The 26,613-nt window shown below is 34.7% G+C and overlaps 4 protein-coding genes across 11 annotated transcripts; all 4 read right to left on the reverse strand.

Annotated features, from left to right (window-relative positions):
* Window positions 1–1,082: 1,082 nt before the first annotated feature.
* LOC127801009 (sugar transporter ERD6-like 5) lies at window positions 1,083–6,835 on the reverse strand. 6 transcript variants are annotated; one of them, XM_052335760.1, is made up of 19 exons: window positions 6,523–6,601; window positions 6,363–6,425; window positions 5,407–5,532; window positions 4,572–4,661; window positions 4,405–4,464; window positions 3,818–3,883; window positions 3,670–3,735; window positions 3,509–3,584; window positions 3,363–3,427; window positions 3,045–3,137; window positions 2,786–2,866; window positions 2,612–2,696; window positions 2,477–2,520; window positions 2,329–2,391; window positions 2,195–2,254; window positions 2,064–2,117; window positions 1,849–1,908; window positions 1,623–1,737; window positions 1,083–1,516 (listed from the first exon to the last, which is right to left on the reverse strand). In XM_052335760.1, exons 4-19 carry the CDS (start codon window positions 4,623–4,625, stop codon window positions 1,386–1,388), a joined length of 1,173 nt encoding a protein of 390 aa, XP_052191720.1. In that variant the 5' UTR covers window positions 4,626–4,661; window positions 5,407–5,532; window positions 6,363–6,425; window positions 6,523–6,601; the 3' UTR covers window positions 1,083–1,385. The 6 variants fall into 6 exon arrangements, with proteins under 6 accessions (XP_052191720.1, XP_052191716.1, XP_052191718.1 ...); XM_052335756.1 differs by lacking the exon at window positions 5,407–5,532 and having other exon boundaries at window positions 6,523–6,827; XM_052335758.1 differs by having other exon boundaries at window positions 4,572–5,532.
* Window positions 6,836–9,317: 2,482 nt separating this feature from the next.
* Window positions 9,318–15,591, reverse strand: LOC127801007 (sugar transporter ERD6-like 5). 3 transcript variants are annotated; one of them, XM_052335752.1, is made up of 18 exons: window positions 15,409–15,591; window positions 14,631–14,693; window positions 13,869–13,958; window positions 13,658–13,699; window positions 12,275–12,340; window positions 12,123–12,188; window positions 11,974–12,049; window positions 11,799–11,863; window positions 11,235–11,327; window positions 11,023–11,103; window positions 10,857–10,941; window positions 10,721–10,764; window positions 10,568–10,630; window positions 10,434–10,493; window positions 10,294–10,347; window positions 10,088–10,147; window positions 9,878–9,992; window positions 9,318–9,583 (listed from the first exon to the last, which is right to left on the reverse strand). In XM_052335752.1, exons 1-18 carry the CDS (start codon window positions 15,589–15,591, stop codon window positions 9,468–9,470), a joined length of 1,422 nt encoding a protein of 473 aa, XP_052191712.1. In that variant the 3' UTR covers window positions 9,318–9,467. The 3 variants fall into 3 exon arrangements, with proteins under 3 accessions (XP_052191712.1, XP_052191711.1, XP_052191713.1); XM_052335751.1 differs by having other exon boundaries at window positions 13,658–13,717; XM_052335753.1 differs by lacking the exon at window positions 13,658–13,699.
* Window positions 15,592–16,522: 931 nt separating this feature from the next.
* On the reverse strand, window positions 16,523–18,735 carry LOC127801013 (ethylene-responsive transcription factor ERF098-like). Its single transcript, XM_052335775.1, has one exon. It carries the CDS (start codon window positions 17,898–17,900, stop codon window positions 17,493–17,495), a length of 408 nt encoding a protein of 135 aa, XP_052191735.1. The 5' UTR covers window positions 17,901–18,735; the 3' UTR covers window positions 16,523–17,492.
* A 1,896-nt stretch (window positions 18,736–20,631) lies between these two features.
* On the reverse strand, window positions 20,632–26,553 carry LOC127801008 (sugar transporter ERD6-like 5). The gene is made up of 18 exons (XM_052335755.1): window positions 26,377–26,553; window positions 25,181–25,243; window positions 24,395–24,484; window positions 24,190–24,249; window positions 23,580–23,645; window positions 23,428–23,493; window positions 23,278–23,353; window positions 23,101–23,165; window positions 22,543–22,635; window positions 22,333–22,413; window positions 22,167–22,251; window positions 22,031–22,074; window positions 21,878–21,940; window positions 21,744–21,803; window positions 21,604–21,657; window positions 21,399–21,458; window positions 21,189–21,303; window positions 20,632–20,902 (listed from the first exon to the last, which is right to left on the reverse strand). Exons 1-18 carry the CDS (start codon window positions 26,551–26,553, stop codon window positions 20,787–20,789), a joined length of 1,434 nt encoding a protein of 477 aa, XP_052191715.1. The 3' UTR covers window positions 20,632–20,786.
* Window positions 26,554–26,613: the final 60 nt, after the last annotated feature.

A 26,613-nucleotide genomic window follows, 5' to 3' on the forward strand; every position in this document is an offset into this window, starting at 1 on the left:
GAATCAACTATCAGATTCACTATGACTTAGTGACCCACATACCTAAAAATCAAAAAGATCTAATAATTGAATTTTAGTAGATATAGATTTTAAAATAGAATATTCATTCATAAGAAGTTGTTGGAAAACTTATCGAATGGGCGATTGGCGTCGACGAGCAAGTACAGTGGTGTAAATTAGAGAGAGAGATGCTAGGTCGGCATCAGAAGGGGACAAAGATGTCAATGTCAGTGCAATGGTAGTCTGACGGCCATGGTTGCTGAGGTGGGTTCGACGAGCGAGGTAGCCTAGAAAACAAAGATGGGTTTGACGGATGAAGATGTCGATGTCAATATCAGTGTCAACATCTTCATCAGAGGGAGCGATGGGTTGCCGAAGAGTTGGACATAAAGGAGAAGGGAAAGGGCCAAAGGCTAGGATTGCTAGGTGCCAGGGGATTTAGTCCTTCCGCTTTTCTCATTTATGTTACATATTTCTTTTATATTGCATCCAAAATGACTTTGTTTTGATTGGCTCGATTAGTTTAATTTTTTATTTTAAAAATAAAAAATTAAATTTCTCAATAAAAATAACCGAACCAAACTTTTACTATAAAATAATCGAACTGAGCTGATAAATTCAGTCAGTTCAATTCAATTAGTTCGGTTTAACCAAATTTTTGATGACCTCTCATGCTTGCACTGCTAAACTATCCGGGTTTTTCAACTTAGGCTTGGATTTTTGTTGTGGGCGTGGCCCATACAAGAAGAGGAGTGACTTTGAAATCAAAACCCAACCCAACCCATTTCAACCCGAATTTAATTGAGTAGATTGGTTTTACTTTATGATAATTCGGTTCTAGATCTAAAATTCTAGACTTAGTCAGGCTTGGTTTGGGTTCGAGTTTATATAAAAATCAAACCATCTTAATTAGCAAACACCCCTAACTAAAAACTGGTGTCTTGTCTGAAAATCACCCCTTGACCAATCAAGTCAGGCTCTTGATTTTCAAACAAAAAAATTTGTTTTCCATAAGATAGGTAATTCAGAAAGTAAACACAAACAACCAAATAATAGTTTGAACTAGACAATCGACAACACAGTAAGCTGAAGCCGAATCTCTTCTTTTATTGCAGCTAGCTTAATAAATGTGAGTGTTGTTCTAGTCTCATAATCATCAAATGCTGTATATCCCAGCTCCATGCATTGATAAGTGTCAATCTTCTACTTCAAATTATTTCAGACAATTGCAGTTGTAGGCTAGTAGCCACACTTTCGAGTGCCTTTCAAGTGCGCTGTGATGACATGAAGCCTTGAATTTAAATTGAAGTGACCCACAAATGACAAATCCATGACGAGAAAGAAGAAACATGGCAATAGCAATCTATAAACCATACCAAGCTAGCTTATTTTGTTGCTGTAAACGGATTCATTGAAGCTTGTATTTCTTCTAGAGTCCGCCCTTTGGTCTCTGGAACCAGCTTGGCAACAAACAGGACAGTCAAACCAGAGACGCTCGAGAAGATGAAAAACGTTCCTGAGAGGGAAGGTACATAGAGTACAGTTTATGCATGAAAAACATTGGTGAAAAATGTATGCGTGTGTGTGTGTGAGAGAGAGAGAAGAATCAACTGGATTTTTACCCTCGGAGCTCCAGTCCATCAAGAAGTTGAAGGAATACGAAATGATCCAAGAGCCAAGCCAGTTGACCACTGTCACAAGGCTTCCAGCCATGCCTTTCACATTTATGGGAAATATCTGAAATGAAGAGCCAAATAACAGAGCAGCAACAAGACTTTGCAGTTAACTATGACAGATTTGAATCGGCTCTGTTACTGCTAAATGTAAATGCATTGATAAAGCACTTACCTCTGACATTATAACCCACGGAATTGCCCCCACTCCTAACGAGAAAGATCCTGTAAACACCTGATTGCAGAACAAGAACATCAAGATAGAATCAAGCTCAGCTAAGTCCCAATGTCATGACTTTTTCGAGTACCAATTGTGCTCCCATGAAACTAATGGAAACAAAAGCTTTCACAAATAGAGAGAAGCGACTGTCACCGGGTCAATTTCATTACCAGTACGCCAACAAGTGCCAAGATGGGACTGAAATCCTTCCCAACTTGTAAGTCCTGCTTGGAAAGTTCCATTTCTTAATGAAATAACCACTGGAAATAATTAAATTTTAAAACTAAACAGTGTTATAAACCTGCAACAAGAATGATAAGCCGGCAAGAAAGCAACCCAAGCATGTTCCCGCTGCAGAAATCTGCAAAATGAAGTAGGATGCTGTGGGATTTTGTTGCAGCAACATTTGCAAAGTTATAGACACGTCTTTCATACCATTAAGAGCGGTTTGCGTCCAGATTTATCCATTAATAACACGCCCAGCATTGTCATAGGAACCTGAACAGTAATATCACGACAATGTCTCGTCAAGTAATTGAAGGCAGAAAACCCCAATGAAACCACTGGCAAAGAGTTGGGCAACCTGAACAATAACCATCGCTATAGTCCCGATTCTGCTTGAAAAACCTATATTGAACAGGAACTCATTTGTTAATTTTCTATTGGGTTTTCCTGCCCGCGTTAGTGTACAAATTATGACTTAAGTGGCTTTATGTACCAGCTGATACAAATATAGCACTTGCATAGTATGCAATCCCATTGACCCCTCCAAATTGTTGCAATACCATCAGCCCAACTCCAACCTGGATACGGATTCAGCCATGCATAAAGTAATTTTTGAAGTTTTGAACAAGAAGGAAACGTTCCAAAAGTAGGTTATTAGAAGGCTCACAATGAGGGAGTGAGCATATTTCAACTGGAACAAGTCAAGCAGCCTAGCTTTGGCCAACTCTCGAAGGGTCTCTGTATAATCCTGTAAAAGTAGTAAAATTAGGTCAAATTTCCTTTCAGTATGCAAAAGGAAAAAATAAGCCAACAAATAATGCAAAATTAAAACTCTTGTTAGATCGGAAAATCTACCATTAAAAAGGGAACTAGTAAAAGAAAAAAAAAAAAAAGAAAGAAACTTGTTTCATGACTTAATAATTTACTCTAATTTCTGTAGCTTCTTCAGAAATATTTGCATTCTTGCCCCTGAGGCGCTGCAACGCCCTTTCACAATCTAACCATCGATCATTCTTTGCCTGAAAAGAGTTGCAGCATAGCTTATTATTTTCATTGATCCTAAAATTCTAATGCATCATATCATAGGGAAATGTACATACAACAATAGTTTTAAGATGTTACCAGTACCAAAAAATTAATCAAACACTGCACTGACACCACAGACAATGAAAAATTATCCTAATTGATATTAATATATCCACTATTTAAACAGCTAGTACTAAATAAGTTTATAGGCAACTCACCAACCACCGAGGAGACTCCGGAATGAAGAATATACCCAGAAGCTGTATCAAACAAGGAATAGTTCCTGAAATGATACCAATTAGAAGAGACAGTTATATTGAATAACCTCCACATTAGATTTAAACTATAAGCAACACAAAGTTACCAAGTGCAGCCAAGATGCGCCAGTTGATAAAAACCCCGATGACATACATTATTGAGACACCACAACATATCATCAGCTGCAGAATCAGAAAGATATAAGTGTGTATGCTACAGATCTAGAACTATCTATAAGTTTATAATGGTTCTGATTTTGTGAAATACCTGATTAACTGCCGTGAAGCCTCCTCGAAGATTCTTTGGGGTTATTTCTGCTATATATACAGGTACCTATTTATAAATGAGAATGCATATACCTTCAAGTGTCACAACTAAAAAGCAAGTCAATGAGACACATTCCTGGATGATATACCACATATGAAAGAAGTCCAACTCCACATCCGAGCGAAAGCCTTCCAAGATCAAGGCTCCAAGCACCCTGTAATAAATATTGAACAATTAATACGGTACTGAAACCGGGAAACACATATGCTTATCTACAACTGAATTGGATTTATATGTGTTATCATTTACGTAAGGCAAAGTTAGACATATGGCAAAAAACAATATCTGAAAAACCTTTTCTCCAGTACACGGGTAAGTCCTGGGAAATAAAATATACATGCAACATTATAAAAAAAAGCATGCCTATTGGTTCAACGTTAAACATTTCCTTTTTTTTTTGGCTTCACTCATCTTACTCACATAGATGCAAATGAATAGAGCTCGAGCAAAATAAAGTCCATTCAATAGGGCATAAGTTGTTTGATAAGAATTCACGATAGGTGACGATATGCAAGTTATTACTTTCTGAAGTTGCTTCCTCGGCACCTAAAGCTCCATTTTATGTTTCCAACAAAATATGAGAAAGTCATAGAATTGAATTTTCTTCAATGTAACAAAATGGGCGTATAACAACTAAAAGGAAGCTGGGAAAAATGAATAGAGAAGGCAAGAAACCTGTGATAATGCTATTGCCAGCCACCCAATGAGGCAGAATATCTGTGAGAATCCCATTGTCTAGACCATAAACAGAGAAATTGACAGTAATTGGAACACTGTATGGGGTTTAAAACATTATCATGCCCATCAATATGTAAACCACACAAAAATAACAGAAAACATACACCCCTCCGGCCGAAGAAATCTGTTATCTTGCCACTTGCTACTGCACCCAGCATTGCTCCAACAGTTGATATTGATCCAAAAACTGAATACTACAATTTTGCAGCCAGCAAAAAGTAAGAAAAAATTAAATCAAATAAAGAAATTAAAACACGAAAAGGGAACCAGAAAAATCCATTCTATGAATTCTATTTCACTTAAACCACTCAATCAGACTGATCAGCTGTACAGCATTTCAAAAGTAATTGAACTTTACCGCCAGTAAAATGCCCATATTTTTACATTGACTCAATAAACGCATTAAAAATAAGATACGGCAACATACACAGTGAATACTATTTGATTCTATCTTTTCATTCAATACAAGCTAGGCGCAAAAATAATTGTTTCCAGCATCTCTCCATTCACGTTTGAACTTTGAACCATATCTTTCACTTACTTCAAATAAAATTGCCCAGCATGGGTTTAGAGCCCTAAATTTCAACCATATTCCTAGTTTAACTGCTAAGTTGTCAACAAAGAAGTCTCCACGCCTCATTGCATTGGTGGTCCTTACTAATTGGAAAGAGACCCGATCCTGTTAATTGACCTTTTGGGCTAATAAACACAAATAAAATGGCAAAGAAAGAGTTAAGGCTCACTAAGTCCAGTAGTTGCATTAGTTTTTCCCAGGCCACTGAAATATTTAAGTATAGATCAACTTTCCCTTGTTTCGTTGTAGGCATTATCTGGGCATCTGCTACATTTTCTATGCATCATCACAAGATGCATCAGGGAACAGGAAAATTTTCATGTAAATACCTTTTTAGAGATAAAACACAATTATAATGTAAGTACCTTTTTACATTTTTATGTAAACAGCTTCTCATCTTCGAGAAAATGCATCCTGTAGAACATAGCCAACTTGTTGCATGTAAATACCTTTATCTGCTCTGCTTCTCTCCAAAATCTTATTCCTTTCAGCTAAAACACAGAAATGCATAGCATTTCATCTAAAATTCAAAATACATAATACAGCTCATTTAATATCCTCTATGCAACCTGGAGAAGGTTCCACAGGAATTAAAACTTGTTAAAAAAGAGTTGCAGTTTCCATAGGCCATTGCTTCACAGAAACCTGAGAATCAATAGCTCTGATTCGATGGATACACACAGACATTTATATGTATATGCAATATTTTATCTGGACAGAGCCAGCAAACAATGCACTGAGGGGACCAAGACACTCCAACAATAAGTACAACATACCAAACCTTTATCCCACTGTGTAGGGTCAGCTACATTGAACTTTAGCTCTCCAGTTATTTCTATCTATGGCCTCATCTTCTATAAGGCCCTAACAACTAATGACAAAAAAAAAAAAAAAAACTGTAAGTATTCACCAGTCTAATCTACAAACAACTTTTTCCAAACGCATAAGAAAGAACTAACTTTACAGGACAGTTTCTGAGGAACCACCAACTTTGACCGCCCAATTAATTACTTCATGTTGTAATTTGTTTTAGAAAATCAATTCGTGCAAGCAACACTCTCACAAAGAATAAGATACTCATCTTGAAATGTGATATTGGGAGTGTTTAAATCATGTAATATCTTCTGATAACTAGGGTATTGACAGAAATTCTTACAAAATTTCATCTGTACAACCTAGAAAAATTGGATAAGAATTTGTGGCCAGAACCAAATACAACAAACACATAAACTAATAAGGAATAAGTAAACACTCCTAAACATCAAACCCAAGTGAAAATATAAGCAACACCCAGGAATTCATATCTAATTATAAGACTAACCTCTGCCAAAGAGAGGCCAAGTTCATCCATGATCCCTGTCTGAGCAGGCGATGAATATCCAACCTGCATGTCAAAGCCCATAAAAACAATTTCCAAAAAAGTCAAATGTAAGACCCGAAAACTTCGCTGAGCATGAAGAAGCACTTATAACGCGACTTACAGCAGACCCAAAAACAAAAGAACCGGAAACTGCAACCAAAGTGCTGAGAATAACCGCGGCCGTGGCAGAAGAAGAGGAACCTGGATCTGGGTTTTCTCTGAGAAGCAGGGGACTCGATGTCTGCCCATCTTCTAGGCCTTTCGCGTCGTCCATGTCTTCTGGGTATGTATCTCAGTATCTGTGACTGTACTGTGGATAGTTCGTATGGTGTGTTGGGGAAGTAGAGAAAAAAATGGAGTTTGAAAGCAGAGGAGAGATGCAACAAGCAAGAAATACAAAAAAACAGAAAGAAAGAAGGAAAGAACGTTGAGCAATGATCTGATAAGATCAATGGACTCTGACGCCATGGAATAATTTTTTATTGATACAGACAAAAATACGTAGGAGACGGGATTCTCTTTTGATTTGTCCTTCTGCAGCTCTGCTCGTAACGACGTGGAAAATGTACTTTAGAACATAACAAGGACCGATGATGGACATGTGCCATCGCTTCACCTTGATATTTAAATATCTTTTTTATATGATACGGCTCATTACTCTATTATTATTATTATTATTTAAATAAATAATCTAAATAATATTAATATAATTTCACAATATTATACTCCCCATAATTAATAACTAAAGTAATAATATTATAGCAATCAATGTTTTAAGAGGTCAAATACCTTTAATTTTAAATTAAAAAAATATTTTCTTAATAATTGTGTGAGTTATATATATTATTTTCTAACAATTCAACCACTATATTTCATATTTACTCTTTTAGATTCAACCTGAAAGATGAAATGTTGTGGAGCCCTTATTAATTCACTATGAATTATGATACATCACAACTTTAAAAAGGAGGTAAAAGATTTAGTTTATAAATATAATGTTTGTTAATTAAAATATTGAGAAAAAAAATGAGATATAAAAAATATTTTAAATAAAAATATTTTTATTATATTTATTAAAAATATTTGGTGATCCTTGAAAAGGAAATAATATAATTTTTATTTGAATTTTTTCAAATAAATTTATCTCTCCCCCTGTGGATAAATTTATCTTGATCTTTACAAATAAGAAAAAAAATGAAACTTGTGTTCTCCAGTATATTTTAAAAAATTTAATAAATAATTTGATAAAAATCTTAAAATACTTTCCAATCTTATCTTGACCATTTAATATCTTGTTTTGAAAAGTATTCCAATCTTATTTTGATACAACCTTAAATGTATAGTATGCTGGTTTGGTAGCAATGTTATTTATACACTATATTTTGATATTATGTTTTAAACTTATAAGTACTTTTTAAAACAATTTTTGAAAGATAGTTAATAATTTATGAAGAAGTGTTGTTAATTCTTTGAAAAATTATTTATAATTATGTAATTATCAAAACACTTTGTACAAGTAGTATTACTGTTTTTCTAATCGAAATTATAGTGTGTTCATTGATTTAGCATGTGCATCCCATGTTAACTTGTGCAAAATCTTTAGTTTGTTTTTTGAAATATGTTCTATTAAATGTGTAAACATTAGATTTGTTGTTAAACTTTACTTATTCTTAAAATACTTATTATAAAATTAACTCTATACCTTAGTTTTATACATTTATACATGTTGTAACATAATCTTGAAGGGACACACAGAGTCTTCTTGAAAGAAATATCTCACTCACGGGAAAAGGAAGTCGTCTTGGACAATATGATTCTTTAGGAGAGTGTCACATTATTAGTCAACACTTTTTCATACAATAAACCTCATGAAGACAAACCTGATCGAGTTACTCTTTTGGGAAACAACACGGGAGACCTTCTCCTAGACAACTATGCCTTGCCATTGCTTCGTGCAATAATAGCCTACCTCTAAGATATTCTATCTCCCAGAAGATTACTCTTCCATGGAATTTCTCAAATTCGATTCCATACTTAGATTGGGATAACAACTTGCACCCCATTTGCATGCATGTTGTCCCTTTCAATGATATCGAGGGGGCATAAATATTTGCCCTCCCTAAACTTGACACTTTAAAGAGCTCTTTTTTAGAATATCATAAATGCATAATTAACCTGCTTATCCTTTTAGAGAAACATCCTACACTCCTCTCAGATGACTTAACTAGTTTTTTCATACACTTCAACTGCTTAAGCATAGCACTATAAAAATATTGTTTAACTTAAGTATTAGAAAGTTTACACAAGAGGAATCTCTCGTAGTTTTTGACTGGTTTATGTCTCGTAGTAACTCTCTAGGACAGCGGAACACTCCCCTAAGCAACTACTCACTCATCTGCTCTAGTTCTTGAGTTGCTTATTTGAGAATCCCAATCCAGTTGACTTTTTCCTCAAACAGAGCGTGAGTTCTCTTAGACAACAATGAACTCTTCCCTGGACAAGTAATTGGCCACTTGGCTCCCGACTTGTAGGTTGAGTCCTTTGTTCGTTGTCGTGCTTTGCCTATCTCGTTTTACAAATTTTACTTGTTTTTACGGCAACAACAATACTTATTTCTTTGTATAAGATTATAAATTATACTGTAATATTTTATTTCTCATTTATTTTTATTTATTACCATATATCCTACTATTATAATACATATCATGATTAAGAATTTTCTATCTAGCTTCTTTTTTTTTTTTTTTTTTTTTTCCAATCTCTTGTACTATAACCTTTTTTTTTTTTGTTATGTTCACTTACTTTAAATGTATTGTCATTTATTTGTGTTTATATGAATGAATTACACCAAAATACATAATTATTAGCTTTTACAATTGTCACTGTGACTATGACTAAATACAAGCAAAATGAATGTTGAAACACAAATAAAAATCCATGAATCATCCATTAATGTCAGATAAATCAAAATCAAAATCCACAATAGGAAATATAATCAAAGACGAATTGGCTTTTACATCTTCCACTTGCTTACATGCATAATCGAATTAATATTGATCATGCAAATTAAGATATCATTGAGGCTTGTATCTCTTCCAATGTTCTTTTCTTTGTCTCTGGCACCATCTTCATACTAAAAATGACAATTGAACCGCAAATACTTGCGAATATGAAGAATACTCCTGAAATTTTATAATATAAATTTCCATAAAAATGAGTTTACACCCACCCACAAATGAGAGATGGAGGGAATGGGGGAGGGGGGGGGGGGGGGGGGGGGGGAGGGTGTATAGGTCGATCCATACACCAAAAGTTGAGATTTAGTCATGGCACCCACCAACTCAAGTTTGCTCTCAATAACTTGGGATTTGGATTAATAAGTGACGTGACTAAATCTTAACTTATCAGTGTATGAACTCTCTTATACACACAATCTACCTACAAAGTATTTTTTCAAAATAGAGAGAGACAATGACCTGCTCGGCTCCAATCAAATAAGAAGTTAAAAGAATAGGAGACAATCCAACAACTGGTCCAATAGACAAAGATCAGCAGACTTCCAGCTGAGCCCTTAATGTTCATAGGAAATATCTGAAATAGATGCTACTTTTTAAGTCTAACCCCATAAGCTTTTGCTTATAATACACAATGAGAGTAACAGTTTAGGCTTAATGAACTTGACCTACCTCAGACATGATAACCCCTGGGATACCAGACAGCCCCAAAGAATAAGAGGCATAGTACACCTAGTTTAGTTTTCAAACAATCAAAACTATTATGCAAAGCAATAATATGAATCAAATTTGGCTCGGTATGGGAGAAGTGAAAGCAAACCTATAACAAGAATCTTCTATCACAAGAATTATTGTAAATTTTATTGAAATCAGGTTACCAGTATTCCACTCAGCACCAATATGACAGTGGACTCCTTCCCTAAGCCAAAGTCCTGCCAGACTTACCATTAGATATAATGGCAACAGCAACAACCAACAATGTGAAGTTAGAAGTATTTAGATTTGTTCTTGAAAAAACCTGCAAAAGGAAAGCCAATCCTGCAAGGAAGCTTCCCAAGAATGCACATGCTGCTGTAACCTGCAAAAGATTTCGCATTTGTCTCATCGATTCATTATGTCAAGAACTTGTAACAGGATGTTTCTTAATCCAACCAATAGGAGTGGCCGCCGCCCAACTTTGTCCATTAAGAGTACACCTATGAGAGCGAATGGGATCTGGAAAGTACCACAATAGTGCATGAGTAGAGAAACAGCTTGGGCAGAGTTGGTTCCGCAGATTAAACTAGTAAGATTAATTCCAGTAACCTGAATAATAGCAATTGATGTAGTGCCAATGCTACTTGACAAACCTACATCATGAACCAGAGACTTGGATAGTCAGTCATTCCTCAACTAGTACCCCTCTTCCACTCGTTGATTAAGTTATTAGTTAAGGAATTACCGGATGCTTCAAAAACTGAACTTGCATAATATGAAATCCCAGTAAACCCTCCAAGTTGTGCAAGTAACATTAGCCCAACTCCAACCTACCGTGATTCCAAATATTCACTTGAATATCAGATAAGTTGTATAAATCATGCCACATATAGGAGTTACAGAGGTCATACAATGAGTGAACGGGCATATTTATGCTGAAAAAGATCCAAAAAACTTGATTCAGAGAGTTGCTGGAGGTCTTCCACGAAATACTACAACAAAATACTCAAATCAGTTTTCACAACTGTGCATAAAAGTAAAAGGTTAATTTAAAAAAAAAAAAATTAACAGAACCCTACTCGTATTAACAAACTCTAGTTAACATGTGAAGTTAAAATGTTACTCTGATCTCAGCTGCTTCCTGGGAAATGTCAACATTCTTTCCCCTCAAGCGTTTTAGAGTTGTTTCTACCTCATTTTCTCGACCAACCTTTGCCTGCAGACACTTGTACCCATCTGTTCAGCATATTATATAATTTTTCTTTCTTTTCTCTTGCACTCTCTATTTTACTGCATTATCTCAAATGACAAATAGAAGGTAATAGTAGCAGAAACGCAAATGCATGTGTATACTTTTTTTATGGTAAATTTGGTGCATGCTTCTGGTTCAAAAATGACCTCGTAAATGCAAAAGATGTTCGTGATTGACCATTTGAAGAATGTTTTTAAGATAAACTTCCAACCTAAGAATACTCAATTAGATAACATACATATTCTGATGATTTTATCAAGTGATTAACAACACTAAGAAAATCCAACTTGATGAAAGAACTTGATAATCATTTTCTCGTTTTCTTTTTGCTTCCAATTTCTTTTATCTGGATGTTGATTTTTATTTCAAACTAGCAGATTTGTTGGAACCCCCACATAGATAAGAAATTTTTGTTTCTGATTTTAAGAGACTTACCAGCCATCTTGGAGACTCTGGGACAAAGAAAGAACCAATAAGCTGGAAAGCACAAGGTACAATGGCTGGAAATGAAACCCAAAACACCCCGTTAAAAATCAGCTAAGAACAAAAAATTGCACCTCCTTAAAACAAAAAATGTTGGTAACTGAAATTACAGAATGAAGCAGATTACCAATAACAGCCAAGTAACGCCAATACACGAGATTGCCGATGAGAAACATTAGCGATGCACCCCCAGTAATTAATAACTGTGGAGTTAACAGTTTTTACATAAACAATGAGTCCAAATTTCTAATCCAATGTATCATAGCTTTGATTTACCGGACTAAGTGATACAAATGCTCCTCGTATGTTTTTAGGTGCGATTTCTGCAGTGTATATGGGGTTCTGTTTGGCAAAGGTAATGTAGGTGTCAAGATATTTTGCTATAGACAGCAAACTAGAAAGTCAAATGCACACCCTTCTAAAATTACCACAAAAGTAAAAAGCCCAAATCCAACTCCTGTTGATAGTCTTCCAAGGTCAAGCAACCAAGCACCCTTTTGATAACAGTGAAATTTCAGAATTAGGTATACTCCACAAGAAGCATAAATGATGGATAATTACAGTAGATACACAATTAAAATGAAAAGGCATATCAAAGTAGAATTCAATTCTTGTTTGCGTTGTATGTTTCCTACATTTCTATTTACTTCTGGTTTTCTTGGTAAGATCATGTTCAGGTGCATAGTTGTTAAAATCTCGATTTTATGTATACGATTTTACGATTTTACGCTTTGAAAACCCCCAAACGATTCAAATCTCATGTAAAATCTAATTTGAGGTAAAATCCTATAAAATCTCGATTTTACGTGTACGATTTTACGATTTTACTCTTTAAAAACCCTCAAACGATTTTACGATTTAGAGACTTCCATTGATTTAAGTTGTAATTTAGAGGATGTTTCCAACGTCTAAATGTCACATAGCATCTGACATTGAAACTTATGCAACAAATTGCTATATTTTGCCTCTGAATTGAAATTTGATTTAACATTGATTGTATAAGTAAATCAAAACAAACAGGTAATTAATTAATGGACCACCCAACCTTGAATCGAGTTTTTACTTTATTTAATCAATGTTAAATCAAGTAAAAATTGTAACTTAAATATGATGGAAGACATTGGAAGCATCCTCTAAAGAATTTTAAGTTATATTTTACCTCTTAATTGCTTATGTTTTGCCTATAAATTGCTTATACCAACCTACTAGTTTTTGAGTTATATTTTGAAAACATCATCTTTTGAGATATAATAATGAATAATTAGGTTATTAAATGATATTAATTTATTTTCTATAAAATTATATTATTGTAAATATATATTTACAAAAATTAAAGGATATTTTTAATTATCTCTAAAATCTTACGATTTTACGATTCGATTTTACGATCCGATTTTATGGACCCTTTTTCGATCCCACTTAAAATCCCGATTTTAACTACCTTGTTCAGGTGCATATGCTTTTACATGTTCTTGAAGAAAAAAGGTTGAGAACCAAAGGTAATACTGCATTGATCATCAGTTTCCTGTCTTTATCAATAAATCGAACTTAATCAAAGTTAGCATTGAGTCACAATATGCACCTATGTTGACCAAATTAAAAATATAGAAATGTTTTAATCAGATTTCATCCGCTTTGTCCCTTTGGCATATGGTTGATCTTCTAGTTGGTTTGAAGAGACCCGGATGCTTACTTTCACGTATAAGATGTTAAGCATAACAATTTGGAGCATGGACTAAGATGTTTGCAACCTAGTGAAGCATTATTGAATTGAAAATCAAATAATATCTGGAATGAAAGTTTTAAGAAACCTGTGCAAAAGCTATAGCAAGCCACCCCAGGATGCAAAATGCCTGCATCAAAGGCAAAGTCTGCCAAAGAAGATCACAAGAACTAGGAGTAGGTGAATAGCTGATACACACACACACACAGATATTTATATATATATATATATTTGCTATTCAGTATATACATATATATTATAATTTAGTTGAGAGATCTAATTTCCACAGTTAAACTTACCCGTTTCCTGCCAATGAGATCACATATTTTGCCACTTATCAATGCGCCGAGCATTCCTCCAATTGAGTATATTGACCCAAAAACTGAGTACTGGACAAGAAGGGAATTGTCAGTCCATTTTTGCACAAGAAGTGTTAGAGGTTTGATCGAATTACATCAAATTATTAGATATCTAATAAATTTTCACATATGTTTATTAGTGCATTCCTGAAGGTACTAGACAAGGTGCGTCAAATTATTAGGATACAAAAAACCAAATCCCAGTACCAATGCCCTTGACTTGTTTGAACAGATCTCAGACATAGACACTAGATATTTCAAGTTTTCTCACAGCATTCAAACCTTCTATAACCTAGTTTGAATGGTAGGGTGGGTTTTACTTTCAAAATTGATAGTTTATACTTCTACCATAACAATACAGTCGAGGCTTTATTTGAGAGCATTTGGAAATACATATACGACAGAGATTATGCAAAAAGTCATCTATAAGCATTCAGGACTTTATAAGTGTATATGTTGCATGATTACAGGGAAGTTTGTGTTTTGCAATAGCTTATAGGAGCAAGTACATTCAAGGGATGCCCTTCTCTAAAAGGCAATCAAATTCCCCTATCACAGTTCAAACTATAGGGCAGAAAATCATATTGATTTTTCTATTTTCTTTAGAATATATTGTTTTTCGAAGTTTAAAAATTTCACAGCACTTGAATTGTAACATATAATTGACCAAGAAAAAAGAAAGGGAGAATCACTTCTACTTACTTCTGCAGTTGACAGGCCCAACTCTTCCATGATTCCATCCTCAGCAGGAGATGAAAATCCACCCTGCAGAGGACTTGATAAGCTTTATGGAATGTACAGTTAACAATTATCACTAGCTGAAGGGACTACATAAGCTGAAGGATCTCATTAGAGACTAAGCAACTCCCTAATCCGGACTATGAACATTCAAGCTCAATATATATAATTATTGATGAGATTAATCACATTTGGTTCCCTTGACAATGGTCCAAATTAATCTTCCATACAATTTGGACCACCAGGTTTTAAATTAGATAGTGTTCAAGATTAAACCATTTTTCTGTAACTTCATATTCTTCTAAAGCCAAGAATTTTTTTTTTTAATATTTATGCTAAGTTTGAAATTAATTTCTAATGAGAAAACAAAATAAATAAAATAAAATGTGCATGCTTTTTTAATGCTAATAAAAAACATACATCATTAATTTCTTCAGATAAATTTGTTTATTTCACGAGTTCAAAACATATTTCTTCGAAACTAATTTTTTCAGTCAAATGATCATGATATTCAATAGTTTTATGAAATCTAATATGAGTTTTTATTTTTCAAAATACCTCTCCATATTTTGCTTAGAAAAAAAATTAAGAATGGAAAAAATGTTTCTTAATTTAAACCCACATTAATTTCATTTAAAATTGACCTAAAATAGACCAAAAAAAAATAAACAGTCTAGACTCTTAACATCGTAGGGTTAACCTTCATTTTAAACAGAAATAAACATCTTATACAAATGCTTACAGCACAGCCATTGGCGAAGGAACCGCAACCGAGAACGACGATAGAGAGGAGGAGAACGGCGGAGATGGAAGCGGAATCACCGCCGATGTTGGCCGCTGCTGCTTCAGCTGACCCATTTTCACGGCCGACGCCGTTGGTAATTTCAGCGCTCGCATCCACCAGCAGAGGCTCGCTAACATCCATGCTTCCGATGCTCAGGTCGAAGATCCAGCGGCTCAGTTTTGATACATTCCGTCGCCATCGTTTCCAGCTATCCTCTTTATTATGTGGGGGCACGAGTTTGTCCAGTGTAGTGTCAAACCCACCCCCACCTTAATTTTCATAGAAAATATCTGAAATAGATGCAATTTTTACAGTCTAAACTCGATAAGCTTTTTGCTTATCTTAAACTTCTACCCAGAAGAAAGTGGCAGTCTAGACTTTGCGAATGAACTTGGCCTACCTCTGACATGATAACCCATGGGAGACCGCCCAACCCGGAATAGGAGGAAAAGTACACCTAGTTTATTTTTCAAACAATCAACATTATTCAGAGTAATAACATGAATCAGATTTAGCTTAGAATGGTAGGCTCAACTAAATTTTACAGAGCAATGGCAGGACTGAAAGCAAACATAAAATGAGATCTTCTATTATGAGAAGTTTTGTTCATAGAGATCAAGTTTCCAGCATTCCACTCAGCATCAGCATGGCACTGAACTCCTTCCCTAACTCAAAGTCCAGCTCGGGTATAACATTTTATATGATTAATTGCAACAGAAATAATGGCAACAGCACCAGCAACAACCAACACGTAAAAGTTAGAAATGTACTTAGATTTTGCTCTTGAAGGAACCTGCAAAAGGAAAGCCAATCCTGCAAAGAAAGCTTCCCAAGCACGCACCTGCTGCTGTAACCTGCCAAAAATTCCATATTGCCTCATCTATTGGCTACATCAAGAACTTAGAATATGATGTTTATTAACTAACCTTCAGAAGTGCACGTCGCCCAATTTTATCCATTAAGAGTACACCCATGAGGGAGAATGGGATCTGTTAAAGCACTCCAATATGCATTAGTAGAGAAACACCTCGACCAAAGTTTGTTCTGCATATTAAACTAGCTAAATTTCAATAATGATATAATGTGACTCTGGCAGAATAATCAGAGAACAGTCGTAGATTAGACATTATTCTGTCCAAATCACGTAAAATCTTCTCCGTGTGTGATTTGTCATTCATTCTATTCATTTTTCCTCTTTATATTTGTGCTTATTTTTTTTATTACAGACCTACGAATCACAATCGATCAATTCCAAACGTCAATAATGTTCTTGAAGAAAAAATCTTAAGAAGTACAGGTAATACTGCATTGATCACTAATTTCTTGTCTTTACTAATAAATTAAATTTAATCAAAGTTAGGATAATTCAGGCCAAATATCATAAAATTTTGTTTCTTTCTTGTTTTGATCACTAAATTTTAATTTTTTATAATGTGACGACTAATGTTTAAAATTTTTTTATAATGCGGTCATATTTAAAATTTTGGTGACGTGGTTTCAAACAGGAAAATTCACGCGCTGACTGTGTAATGAAAATCAATAACATGTTGCCACGTGTCTGTGCAAACTTCTCCTCCTCTCTCTCTCTCTGTATTTGCCTTCTCGCCCGCGGCTTCTCCTCTCCTTCTGGTCGCCGTCCCCGACGCCTCCATCGCCGTTCGCCGCAGGGCGGAGAAGTGCTCGAGTTTGAGTACTTGGATGACCAGCTGCTAGTGGACCTTGTTGGATGTGAAGGCAAAACTACCAAGAAATACTAACCGTTCCCCATCTCTTCTCTTCTTCTTCTTCTCCTTCTTCTTCTATATGTAATCCATTTTGTCCATTAATCTTCCTTTCTCCTTATTCCAGCCTCTTCGTTGTTCATTACTACTCTGTTATTCTATTCCTTTTATGGGTTTTGGTTAGATTTGGTAGGACGCTGCTCTGTTTCCGTCAAAACCCAGAAATATTGGTATTGGTGCGAGTTAGAATGATCCAAGATATAAAATTCATATAATCCATCATATCTAATATAAATTATGTGATGATGATAAGTATTGCTTTTATAAATTTGTTGAAAGGGCCCGCGGCCTCGCCGGGGAGCACTGCTGGAACTCGTTGGGGAAATTGAGAATCGCTTGGCGGCCTCTCATTGCGTAGGCGGCTCTGTCATACGCCCGCGCCGCCTCTTCCGGCGTCCCCAGCCACAGCCACAGCCTCGCGCCGTTTCTAGCCGGGTCGCGTATCTCCGCCGCGTACTTCCCCCACGGCAGCCGCCGAAAGCCGCGGTACTTGACGGCGGCGTCTACTCTCTTCGCCCCTGCCGATGATGGTGATGATGGAGGCGTCGGCGGCGGCTGCAACGGCGGCGAACGGCGAACAGAAGGAGAGGAGAAGCCGCAGGCCAGAAGGCAAATACAGAGAAAGAGAGAAAAGGAGGAGTTCACATTGCACAATCTCCTATTTGCCATATCAGTGGCACCTCATAAATTTCGGGTAAACTTATTGAAAAAATTTAAATATGAATACATTATAAAAAATTTCAAAAGAACTAAACTTCAATGACTAAAATAAAAAAAAAGTACTAAAATTTTGTAATATTTGATATGATTTAGAGTTTAGAGTTTAAAATTTAAAATTTATCCGTCAAAGTTAGCATAGAGTGTCACATGCATAAGTTGACAAAATTAAAAATATATATATAAATGTTTTGATTATATATCATTCACTTAAGTCTCATTTGGCTTATGGTTGATCTTCTAGTTGCACTTAGTCTGAACTGTGAAGACACGTGGTGCTTCTTTTAACATCTAAGACATTATGCATAAGATTTTGGAGGATGGACTTAACATGTGTTGCAACCAAGTGAAGCTTAATTGAATTGAAAATGAAAATCGAATAATGATCGATCAGAAGGAATGCTTTCAGAAACCTGTGCAAGAATTATAGGATACAAAATATCTGCATCAAAAAAATGGTCTGCAACAGAAGATCAAGAACTAGGAATGGTTGAATAGCTGTGATTCAGAGTTTTCTGGTTAAAGTTCATATTAATAGCACTTCCTGAAGGTACCGGACACTGTCTGTCAAATTATTAGATAACTAATACTATGCTGCAAAAAACAATCCCATTCTCAAGGCCAGGCCTGTGATTTGTGTGAACAAATCTCTAAGATGTAAAAACTAGATTTGCATTCAAACCATCTATCACCAAGTTAACTGGTAGGGTGCAAATCAGTCCCAAATTCCCCTTTTTACTTCCCAAATTGATGGGGGCCGCTGGTGACTCCCATGTCGCAGCTGTGGCAGAAGAAGAGGAACTTGGATCTGAGTTTTCCTTGAGAAGCAGGGGACTTGATGTCTGCCCATCTTCTAAGCCTTTCACGTTGTCCATGTCTTCTGGGTATGTATCTCAGTATCTGTACTGTACTGTACTGTACTGTGGATTGTTTGTATGGTGTGTTAGGGAAGTAGAGAAAAAATTGGAGTTTGAAAGCAGAGGAAGGATGCAACAAGCAAGAAAAACAAAAAAACAGAAAGAAAGAACGTTGAGCAAAGATCTGATAAGATCTGTGGACTCTGACGCCATAGACATATTTTTTAATTGATACAGACAAATATATGCAAGAGATGGGATTCTCTTGTTATTTGTCCTTCTACAGCTCTACTCTGTGGGTGTGGGGGCGTTTGAACGTATGATGGCTCTATGCCATCGCTTCATCTTGATAAAGATAATACGGCTCATTACTATATTATTATTATTATTTTAAAAAATCTAAATAATATTAATATAATTTCACAATAATTAGACTCCCCATAATTAATAACTAAAGTAATAATAATATTATAGTAAATCAATGTTTTAAAAGGTCAAATACCTTTAATTTTAAATAAAAATATATATTTTTTAAATAATTGTACGAGTTATATATATTATTTTCTAACAATTCAAGCACTATATTTCATATTTACTATTTTAGATTCAACTAGAAAGATGAAATATTGTGGAACCCTTATTAATCCATTATGAATTATGATACATCACAACTTAAAAGAGGATGTAAAAGATTTAGTTTATAAAATGTATAGTTTGTTTGTTTGTTGGCAATGCTATTTATACACTATATTTTGATTTTGATATTATGTTTGATATTTATAAGTACTTTTTAAAATAATTTTTAAAAGGAGTTGATGGTTTACCAAGAAGTGTTGCTAATTCTTTGAAAAAATATTTATAATTATGTTATTATCAAAATACTTTGTACAAATAGTATTATTGTTTTTCTAATCAAAATTATAATGTGTTTATTTATTTAACATGTGCATCCCCTCTTAGCTTGTTCAAAATCATTAGTTTGTTTTTTGAAATATGTTCTATTAAATGTGTAAATATTAGATTTAGTGTTAAAATTTACTTATTCTTGAAATAATTATTATAAAACTAACTCTACACCTTTAATTTTATATATTTATACTTGTTATAACATAATCTCAAGGGAACACGCATACGAGAGGAAGAAATCCTCTTGGACGATATGATTTTTTAGGAAAATACCACTTTCTTAGTTAGCACTTTTTCATATAATAAATCTCATGCAAATAAAATCGATCGAGTCACTCACGTGGGAGAACATCACGAGAGACCTTCTACCAAACAACTATGCCCTATCATTGCTATGCACGATGACAGTCTACCTGTAAGGCATTCTATCTTCTAGAGGACTACTCCTCCAAAGGATTTCACAAATCTGATTCTATGTTTAGATCGGGATAACAACTTGTACCCTATTTGCATGCATGTCACATGCCCCTTTCATTGACATCGAGGGAGCATAAATACCACCCATTCCAACCAGACATTTTAGATAACTCTTTTTTAGAATCTTATAAACGTGTAATTAACTTATTTATCCTTTAAAAGAAATATCCTATGCTTTTTTTAGATGACTTGACCAGTTTTTTCATATATTTCAATGCCATATATCATACTATTATAATGATTAAGAATTTTCTATCAAGCTTCTTTTTTTTTTCCAATCTCTTTTACTAGAACTTTTATTTTATTTTTTTGATTATGTTCACTTACTTTAAATGTATTGCCATTTATTTGTGTTTTTGTATGAATGAATTACACTAAAATACATAATCATTAGATTTTACAATTGCCACTGTGACTATGACTAGATGCATGCAAAATGAATGTTGAAATACAAATAAAAATCCTTGAATCATCCATTAATGTCAAATAAATCAAAATCAACAATAGGAAATAGAATCAAAGAAGAATTGGCCTTTACACCTTCCACTAAAAAGATGGCTTACATGCATAATAATCTAATTAATATTGATCATGCAAATTAAGATACTATTGAGGCTTGTATCTCTTCTAGTGTTCTTTTCTTTGTTTCCGGCACCATCTTCAAACTAAAAAAGACAATGGAACCGCAAATACTTGCGAATATAAAGAATAATCCTGAAATTTTATAATACAAATCGTCATAAAAATGAGTTTTTATCCACCCACAAATGAGGGGAGGGGGAGGGGGGTGTATAGGTGAATCTATACACCGAAAGTTGAGATTTAGTCATGCCAACCACCGAAAGTTGGCAATTTTTATTTATGTTTCTTTGGTAAGTTGCTAACATGGGATTTGGATTATTAAGTGGCATGACTAAATCTTGACTTTTTGGTGTATGAACTCTCCTATACATCCAATCTAAATACAAAGAATTTTTTCAAAATAGAGAGAGTCAATGACCTGCTCGGCTCCAATCAAATAAGAAGTTAAAAGAATAGCTGACAATCCAATTACTGGTCCAATTGACAAAGATCACAAGACTTCCAGCTGAGCCCTTAATGTTCATAGGAAATATCTGAAATAGATGCTACTTTTTAAGTCTAACCCCATAAGCTTTTGCTTATAATACACAATGAAAGTAACAGTTTAGGCTTGATGAACTTGACCTACCTCAGACATGATAACAAATGGGATACCAGACATCCCCAAAGAATAAGAGGCATAGTACACCTAGTTTAGTTTTCAAACAATCAAAACTATTATGCAAACAATAACATGAATTAAATTTAGCTCGGTATGGGAAAAATGAAAGCAAACCTATAACAGAATCTTCTATCACGAGAATTATTGTAAATTTTTATTGAAATCAGGTTACCAGTATTCCACTCAGCACCAATATGACAGTGGACTCCTTCCCTAAGCCAAAGTCCTGCCAGACTTACCATTAGATATTATGGCAACAGCAACAACCAACAATGTGAAGTTAGAAGTACTTAGATTTGTTCTTGAAGAAACCTGCAAAAGGAAAGCCAATCCCGCAAGGAAGCTTCCCAAGAATGCACATGCTGCTGTGACCTGCAAAAGATTTCGCATTTGTATCATCGATTGATTATGTCAAGAACTTGTAACAGGATGTTTCTTAATCTAACCAATAGGAGTGGCCGCCGCCCCACTTTGTCCATTAAGAGTACACCTATGAGGGCGAATGGGATCTGGAAAGCACCACAATAGTGCATTGGTAAAGAAACAGCTAGGGCAGAGTTGGTTCCGCAGATTAAACTAGTAAGATTAATTCCAATAACCTGAATAATAGCAATTGATGTAGTGCCAATGCTGCTTGACAAACCTACATCATGAACCACAGACTTGGATTGTCAGTCATTCCTCAACTAGTACCCCTCTTCCACTTGTTGATTAAGTTATTAGTTAGGGAATTACCGGCTGCTTCAAAAACTGAACTTGCATAAAATGAAATCCCAGTAAACCCTCCAAGTTGTGCAAGTAACATTAGCCCAACTCCAACCTACCGTAATTCCACATATTCACTTGAATATCAGATAAGTTGTATAAATCATGCCACGTATGAGAGTTACAGAGGGCATACAATGAGTGAACGGGCATATTTACGCTGAAAAAGATCCAAAAAACTTGATTCAGAGAGTTGTTGGAGGTTTTTCACGAAATTCTACAACAAAATACTCAAATCAGTTCTCACAACTGTGCATAAAAGTAAAAGGTTAATTAAAAAAAAAAAATTAACAGAACACTAGTCGTATTAACAAACTCTAGTTAACATGTCAAGTTAAAATGTTACTCTGATCTCGGCTGCTTCCTGAGAAATGTCAACATTCTTTCCCCTCAAGCGTTTTAGAGTTGTTTCTACCTCATTTTCTCGACCAACCTTTGCCTGCAGACACTTGTACCCATCTGTTCAGCATATTATGAAATTTTTCTTTCTTTTCTCTTGCATTCTCTATTTTGCTGCATTATCTCAAATGACAAATAGAAGGTAATAGTAGCAGAAACGCAAATGCATGTGTATACTTTTTTTATGGTAAATTTGGTGCATACTTCTTGTTAAAAAATGACCTGGTAAATGAAAATGATGTTCGTGATTGACCATTTGAAGAGCGTTTTTAAGATAAACTTCCTACCTAAGAATACTCAATTAGATAACATACCTATTCTGATGATTTTATCAAGTGATTTAACAACACAAAGAAAATCCAACTTAATGAAAGAACTTGATAATCATTTTCTTTCTCTCTTCCAATTTCTTTTATCTGCATGTTGATTTTTATTTCAAACTAGCAGATTTGTTGGAAACCCCACATAGATAAGAAATCTTCGTTTCAGATTTTGAAAGACTTACCAGCCATCTTGGAGACTCTGGGACAAAGAAAGAACCTATAAGCTGGAAAGCACATGGTACAATGGCTGGAAATGAAACCCAAAACACCCCTTTAAAAATCAGCTAAAAACAAAAAAAAAGCACCCCCTTAAAAGCAAAAATGTTGGTAACTGTGAAATACAGAATGAAGCAGATTACCAACAACGGCCAAGTAACGCCAATACACGAGATTGCCGATGAGAAACATTAGCGATGCACCCCCGGCTAATAATAACTGTGGAGTTAACAGTTTTTACATGAACAGTGACTCCAAATTTCTAATCCAAATATATCATAGCTTTGATTTACCGGAGTAAGTGATGTAAATGCTCCTCGAATGTTTATAGGTGCGATTTCTGCAGTGTACATGGGGTTCTGTTTGGCAAAGGTAATGTAGGTGTCAAGAAAGTTTGCTATAGACAGCAAACCAGAAAGTCAAATGCACACCCTCCTAAAATTACCATAAAAGTAAAAAGCCCAAATCCAACTCCTGTTGATAGTCTTCCAAGGTCAAGCAACCAAGAACCCTTGTGATAACAGTGAAATTTCAGAATTAGGTATACTTCACCAGAAGAATAAATGATGGACAATTACAGTAGATACACAATTAAAATGAAGAGGCATATCAAAATAGAATTCAATTCTTGTTTGCGTTGTATGTTTCCAACATTTCTATTTACTCATGGTTTTCTTGGTAAGACCATGTTCAGGTGCATATGCTTTTACATGTTCTTGAAGAAAAAAGGTTGAGAACTAAGGGTAATACTGCATTGATCATCAGTTTCCTGTCTTTATCAATAAATCGAACGTAACCAAAGTTAGCATTGAGTCACAACATGCATCTATGTTGACAAAATTAAAAATATAGAAATGTTTTAATCAGATATCATCCGCTTTGTCCCTTTGGCATATGGTTGATCTTCTAGTTGGTATGAAGACACCCGGATGCTTATTTTCACGCATAAGATGTTAAGCATAATAATTTGGAGCATAGACTAAGACGTTTGCAACCTAGAGAAGCATTATTGAATTGAAAATCAAATAATATCTGGAATGAAAGTTTTAAGAAACCTGTGCAAAAGCTATAGCAAGCCACCCCAGGATGCAAAATGCCTGCATCAAAGGCAAAGTCTGCCAAAGAAGATCACAAGAAGTAGGAGTAGGTGAATAGCTGATACACACACACACAGATATATATATATATATATATGCTATTCAGTATATACATATATATTATAATTTAGTTGAGAGATCTAATTTCCACAGTAAAAATTACCCGTTTCCTGCCAATGAGATCACATACTTTGCCACTTATCAATGCCCCAAGCATTCCTCCAATCGTGTATATTGAACCAAAAACTGAGTACTGGACAAGAAGGGAATTGTTAGTCCATTTTTGCAAAAGAAGTGTTAGAGGTTTGATCGAATTACATCAAATTATTAGGTATCTAATAAATTTTCACATATGTTTATTAGTGAATTCCTGAAGGTACTAGACAAGGTGCTTCAAATTATTAGGATACAAAAAACCAAATCCCAGTACCAATACCCTTGACTTGTTTGAACAGATCTCAGACATAGACACTAGATATTTCAAGTCTTCTCACTGCATTCAAACCCTCTATCACCTAGTTTGAATGGCAGGGTAGAAATCGGTCCTAAATTTCCTGTTTTACTTTCAAAATTGATGGTTTATACTTCTACCATAACAATACAGTCGAGGCTTTATTTGAGGGCATTTGGAAATACATATATGACAGAGATTACGCAAAAATTCATCTATAAGCATTACAGGGAAGTTTATAAGTGTATATGTTGCATGATTACAGGGAAGTTTGTGTTTTGCAATAGCTTATAGGAGCAAGTACATTGAAGAGATGCCCTTCTCTAAAGGGCAATCAAATTCCCCTATCACCAGTTCAAACTATAGGGAAGAAAATCATATTGATTTTCCTATTTTCTTTAGAATGTATTGTATTTCAAAGTTTAAAAAGCTCATAGCACTTGAATTGTAACATATAATTTACCAAGAAAAAAGAAAGGGAGAATCAGTTCTACTTACTTCTGCAGTTGACAGGCCCAACTCTTCCATGATACCATCTTCAGCAGGAGATGAAAATCCACCCTGCAGAGGACTCGATAAGCTTTGTGAAATGAACAGTTAACAATTATCACTAGCTGAAGGGACTACATAAGTTGAAGGATCCCATTAGAGACTAAGCAACTCCCTAATCCAGACTATTAACATTCAAACTCAATATATATAATTACTGATGAGATTAATCACATTTGGTTTCCTTGCCAATGGTCCAAATCAATCTTCCATACAATTTGGACGACCAGGTTTTAAATTAAATAGTGTTCAAGATTATGCCCTTTTTCTATAACTTCATATTCTTCTAAAGCCCAGAATTTTTTTTTTTTTATATTTATGCTAACTTTGAAATTAATTTCTAATGAGAAAATGAAATAAATAAAATAAAGTGTGCATGCATTTTTAATGCTAATAAAAAACATACATCATTAATTTCTTGGGATATATTTGTTTATTTAACGAGTTCAAAACATATCTCTCAGCCTTTAGTCTAAAAAATTTAGGTGTGTGTAAATTTTAACCATTAATTATAAAATATTAAATTTTATTAAACACCTTAAAATTGACTAAAACTAGTGAATTTGAAAACCCATTTAGATTCCCTAAACTTTGTCCCTAATAGAATATAGTTGAGGAAGAACATGATTTGGCCATGGAAGCCAATCCTCTCAACTAACTTGAATTATTGAAGCCTAACATGAAAAGTATAATAAGCAACCCATCAACCCAAACTGTGACCAAACTCTGATGGCTTAACCAACCAATCAACCCATCGAACATGAAAAGTTGCTTAATGTTATCAAGCTAAATGTTAATTTTTATTTTCTAAGTAATGTTATTTAGTTTATACTAAGCAACATTGATATGATAATTTAAATATAATGATGTGAGGCCTACCCTATCAAATTATTTATTTATTAATTTCTTGGGATATATTTTTTACACAGAACAGTAGCTTTTAGTCTAATATGAGTTTTTATTTTTTAAAATACCTCTTTACATTTTACTTAGAACGGAAAAATTGTTTCTTAATTTAAACCCACATTAATTTCATTTAAAATTTACCTAAAATAGACAAAAAAAAATAAACAGTCTAGACTCTTAACATCCTAGTGTTAAGCCTTCATTTTAAACAGAAATAAACATCTTATACGAATGCTTACAGCACAGCCATTGGCGAAGGAACCGCAACCGAGAACGACGATAGAGAGGAGGAGAACGGCGGAGACGGAAGCGGAATCACCGCCGATGTTGGCCGCTGCTGCTTCAGCTGACCCATTTTCACGGCCGTTGGTAATTTCAGCGCTCGCTTCCACCAGCAGAGGCTCGCTAACATCCATGCTTCCGATGCTCAGGTCGAAGATCCAGCGGCTCAGTTTTGATACATTCCGTCGCCATCG

Source organism: Diospyros lotus, chromosome 5, assembly GCF_014633365.1.
Source record: "Diospyros lotus cultivar Yz01 chromosome 5, ASM1463336v1, whole genome shotgun sequence".
Lineage (NCBI taxonomy): Eukaryota > Viridiplantae > Streptophyta > Magnoliopsida > Ericales > Ebenaceae > Diospyros > Diospyros lotus.

Bases quoted from the DNA above. Each gene is read 5' to 3' on its own strand.
- LOC127801007 (XM_052335751.1), bottom strand. From the start codon at position 15,591: ATGGATGTTAGCGAGCCTCTGCTGGTGGATGCGAGCGCTGAAATTACC. The intron at 10,348-10,433 runs GTTTTTTCAAGA...TAAGTCTGGCAG, and splicing joins GATTGGCTTTCCTTTTGCAG to GACTTTGGCTTAGGGAAGGA. The intron at 10,148-10,293 runs GTAACCTGATTT...AAACTAAACTAG, and splicing joins TGGTGCTGAGTGGAATACTG to GTGTACTATGCCTCTTATTC.
- LOC127801013 (XM_052335775.1), bottom strand. From the start codon at position 17,900: ATGGCAAATAGGAGATTGTGCAATGTGAACTCCTCCTTTTCTCTCTTT.
- LOC127801009 (XM_052335756.1), bottom strand. From the start codon at position 6,675: ATGGACGACGCGAAAGGCCTAGAAGATGGGCAGACATCGAGTCCCCTG. The intron at 6,426-6,522 runs GTAAGTCGCGTT...TTTGACATGCAG, and splicing joins CTTTTGTTTTTGGGTCTGCT to GTTGGATATTCATCGCCTGC. The intron at 2,392-2,476 runs GTTGCCCAACTC...ATTACTGTTCAG, and splicing joins TAGCGATGGTTATTGTTCAG to GTTCCTATGACAATGCTGGG.
- LOC127801008 (XM_052335755.1), bottom strand. From the start codon at position 26,553: ATGGATGTTAGCGAGCCTCTGCTGGTGGAAGCGAGCGCTGAAATTACC. The intron at 23,494-23,579 runs GTAATTTTAGGA...TTTGCCAAACAG, and splicing joins TTGGGCTTTTTACTTTTATG to AACCCCATGTACACTGCAGA. The intron at 21,304-21,398 runs GTAGGTCAAGTT...CATCTATTTCAG, and splicing joins CATTTGTTATCATGTCTGAG to ATATTTCCTATGAACATTAA.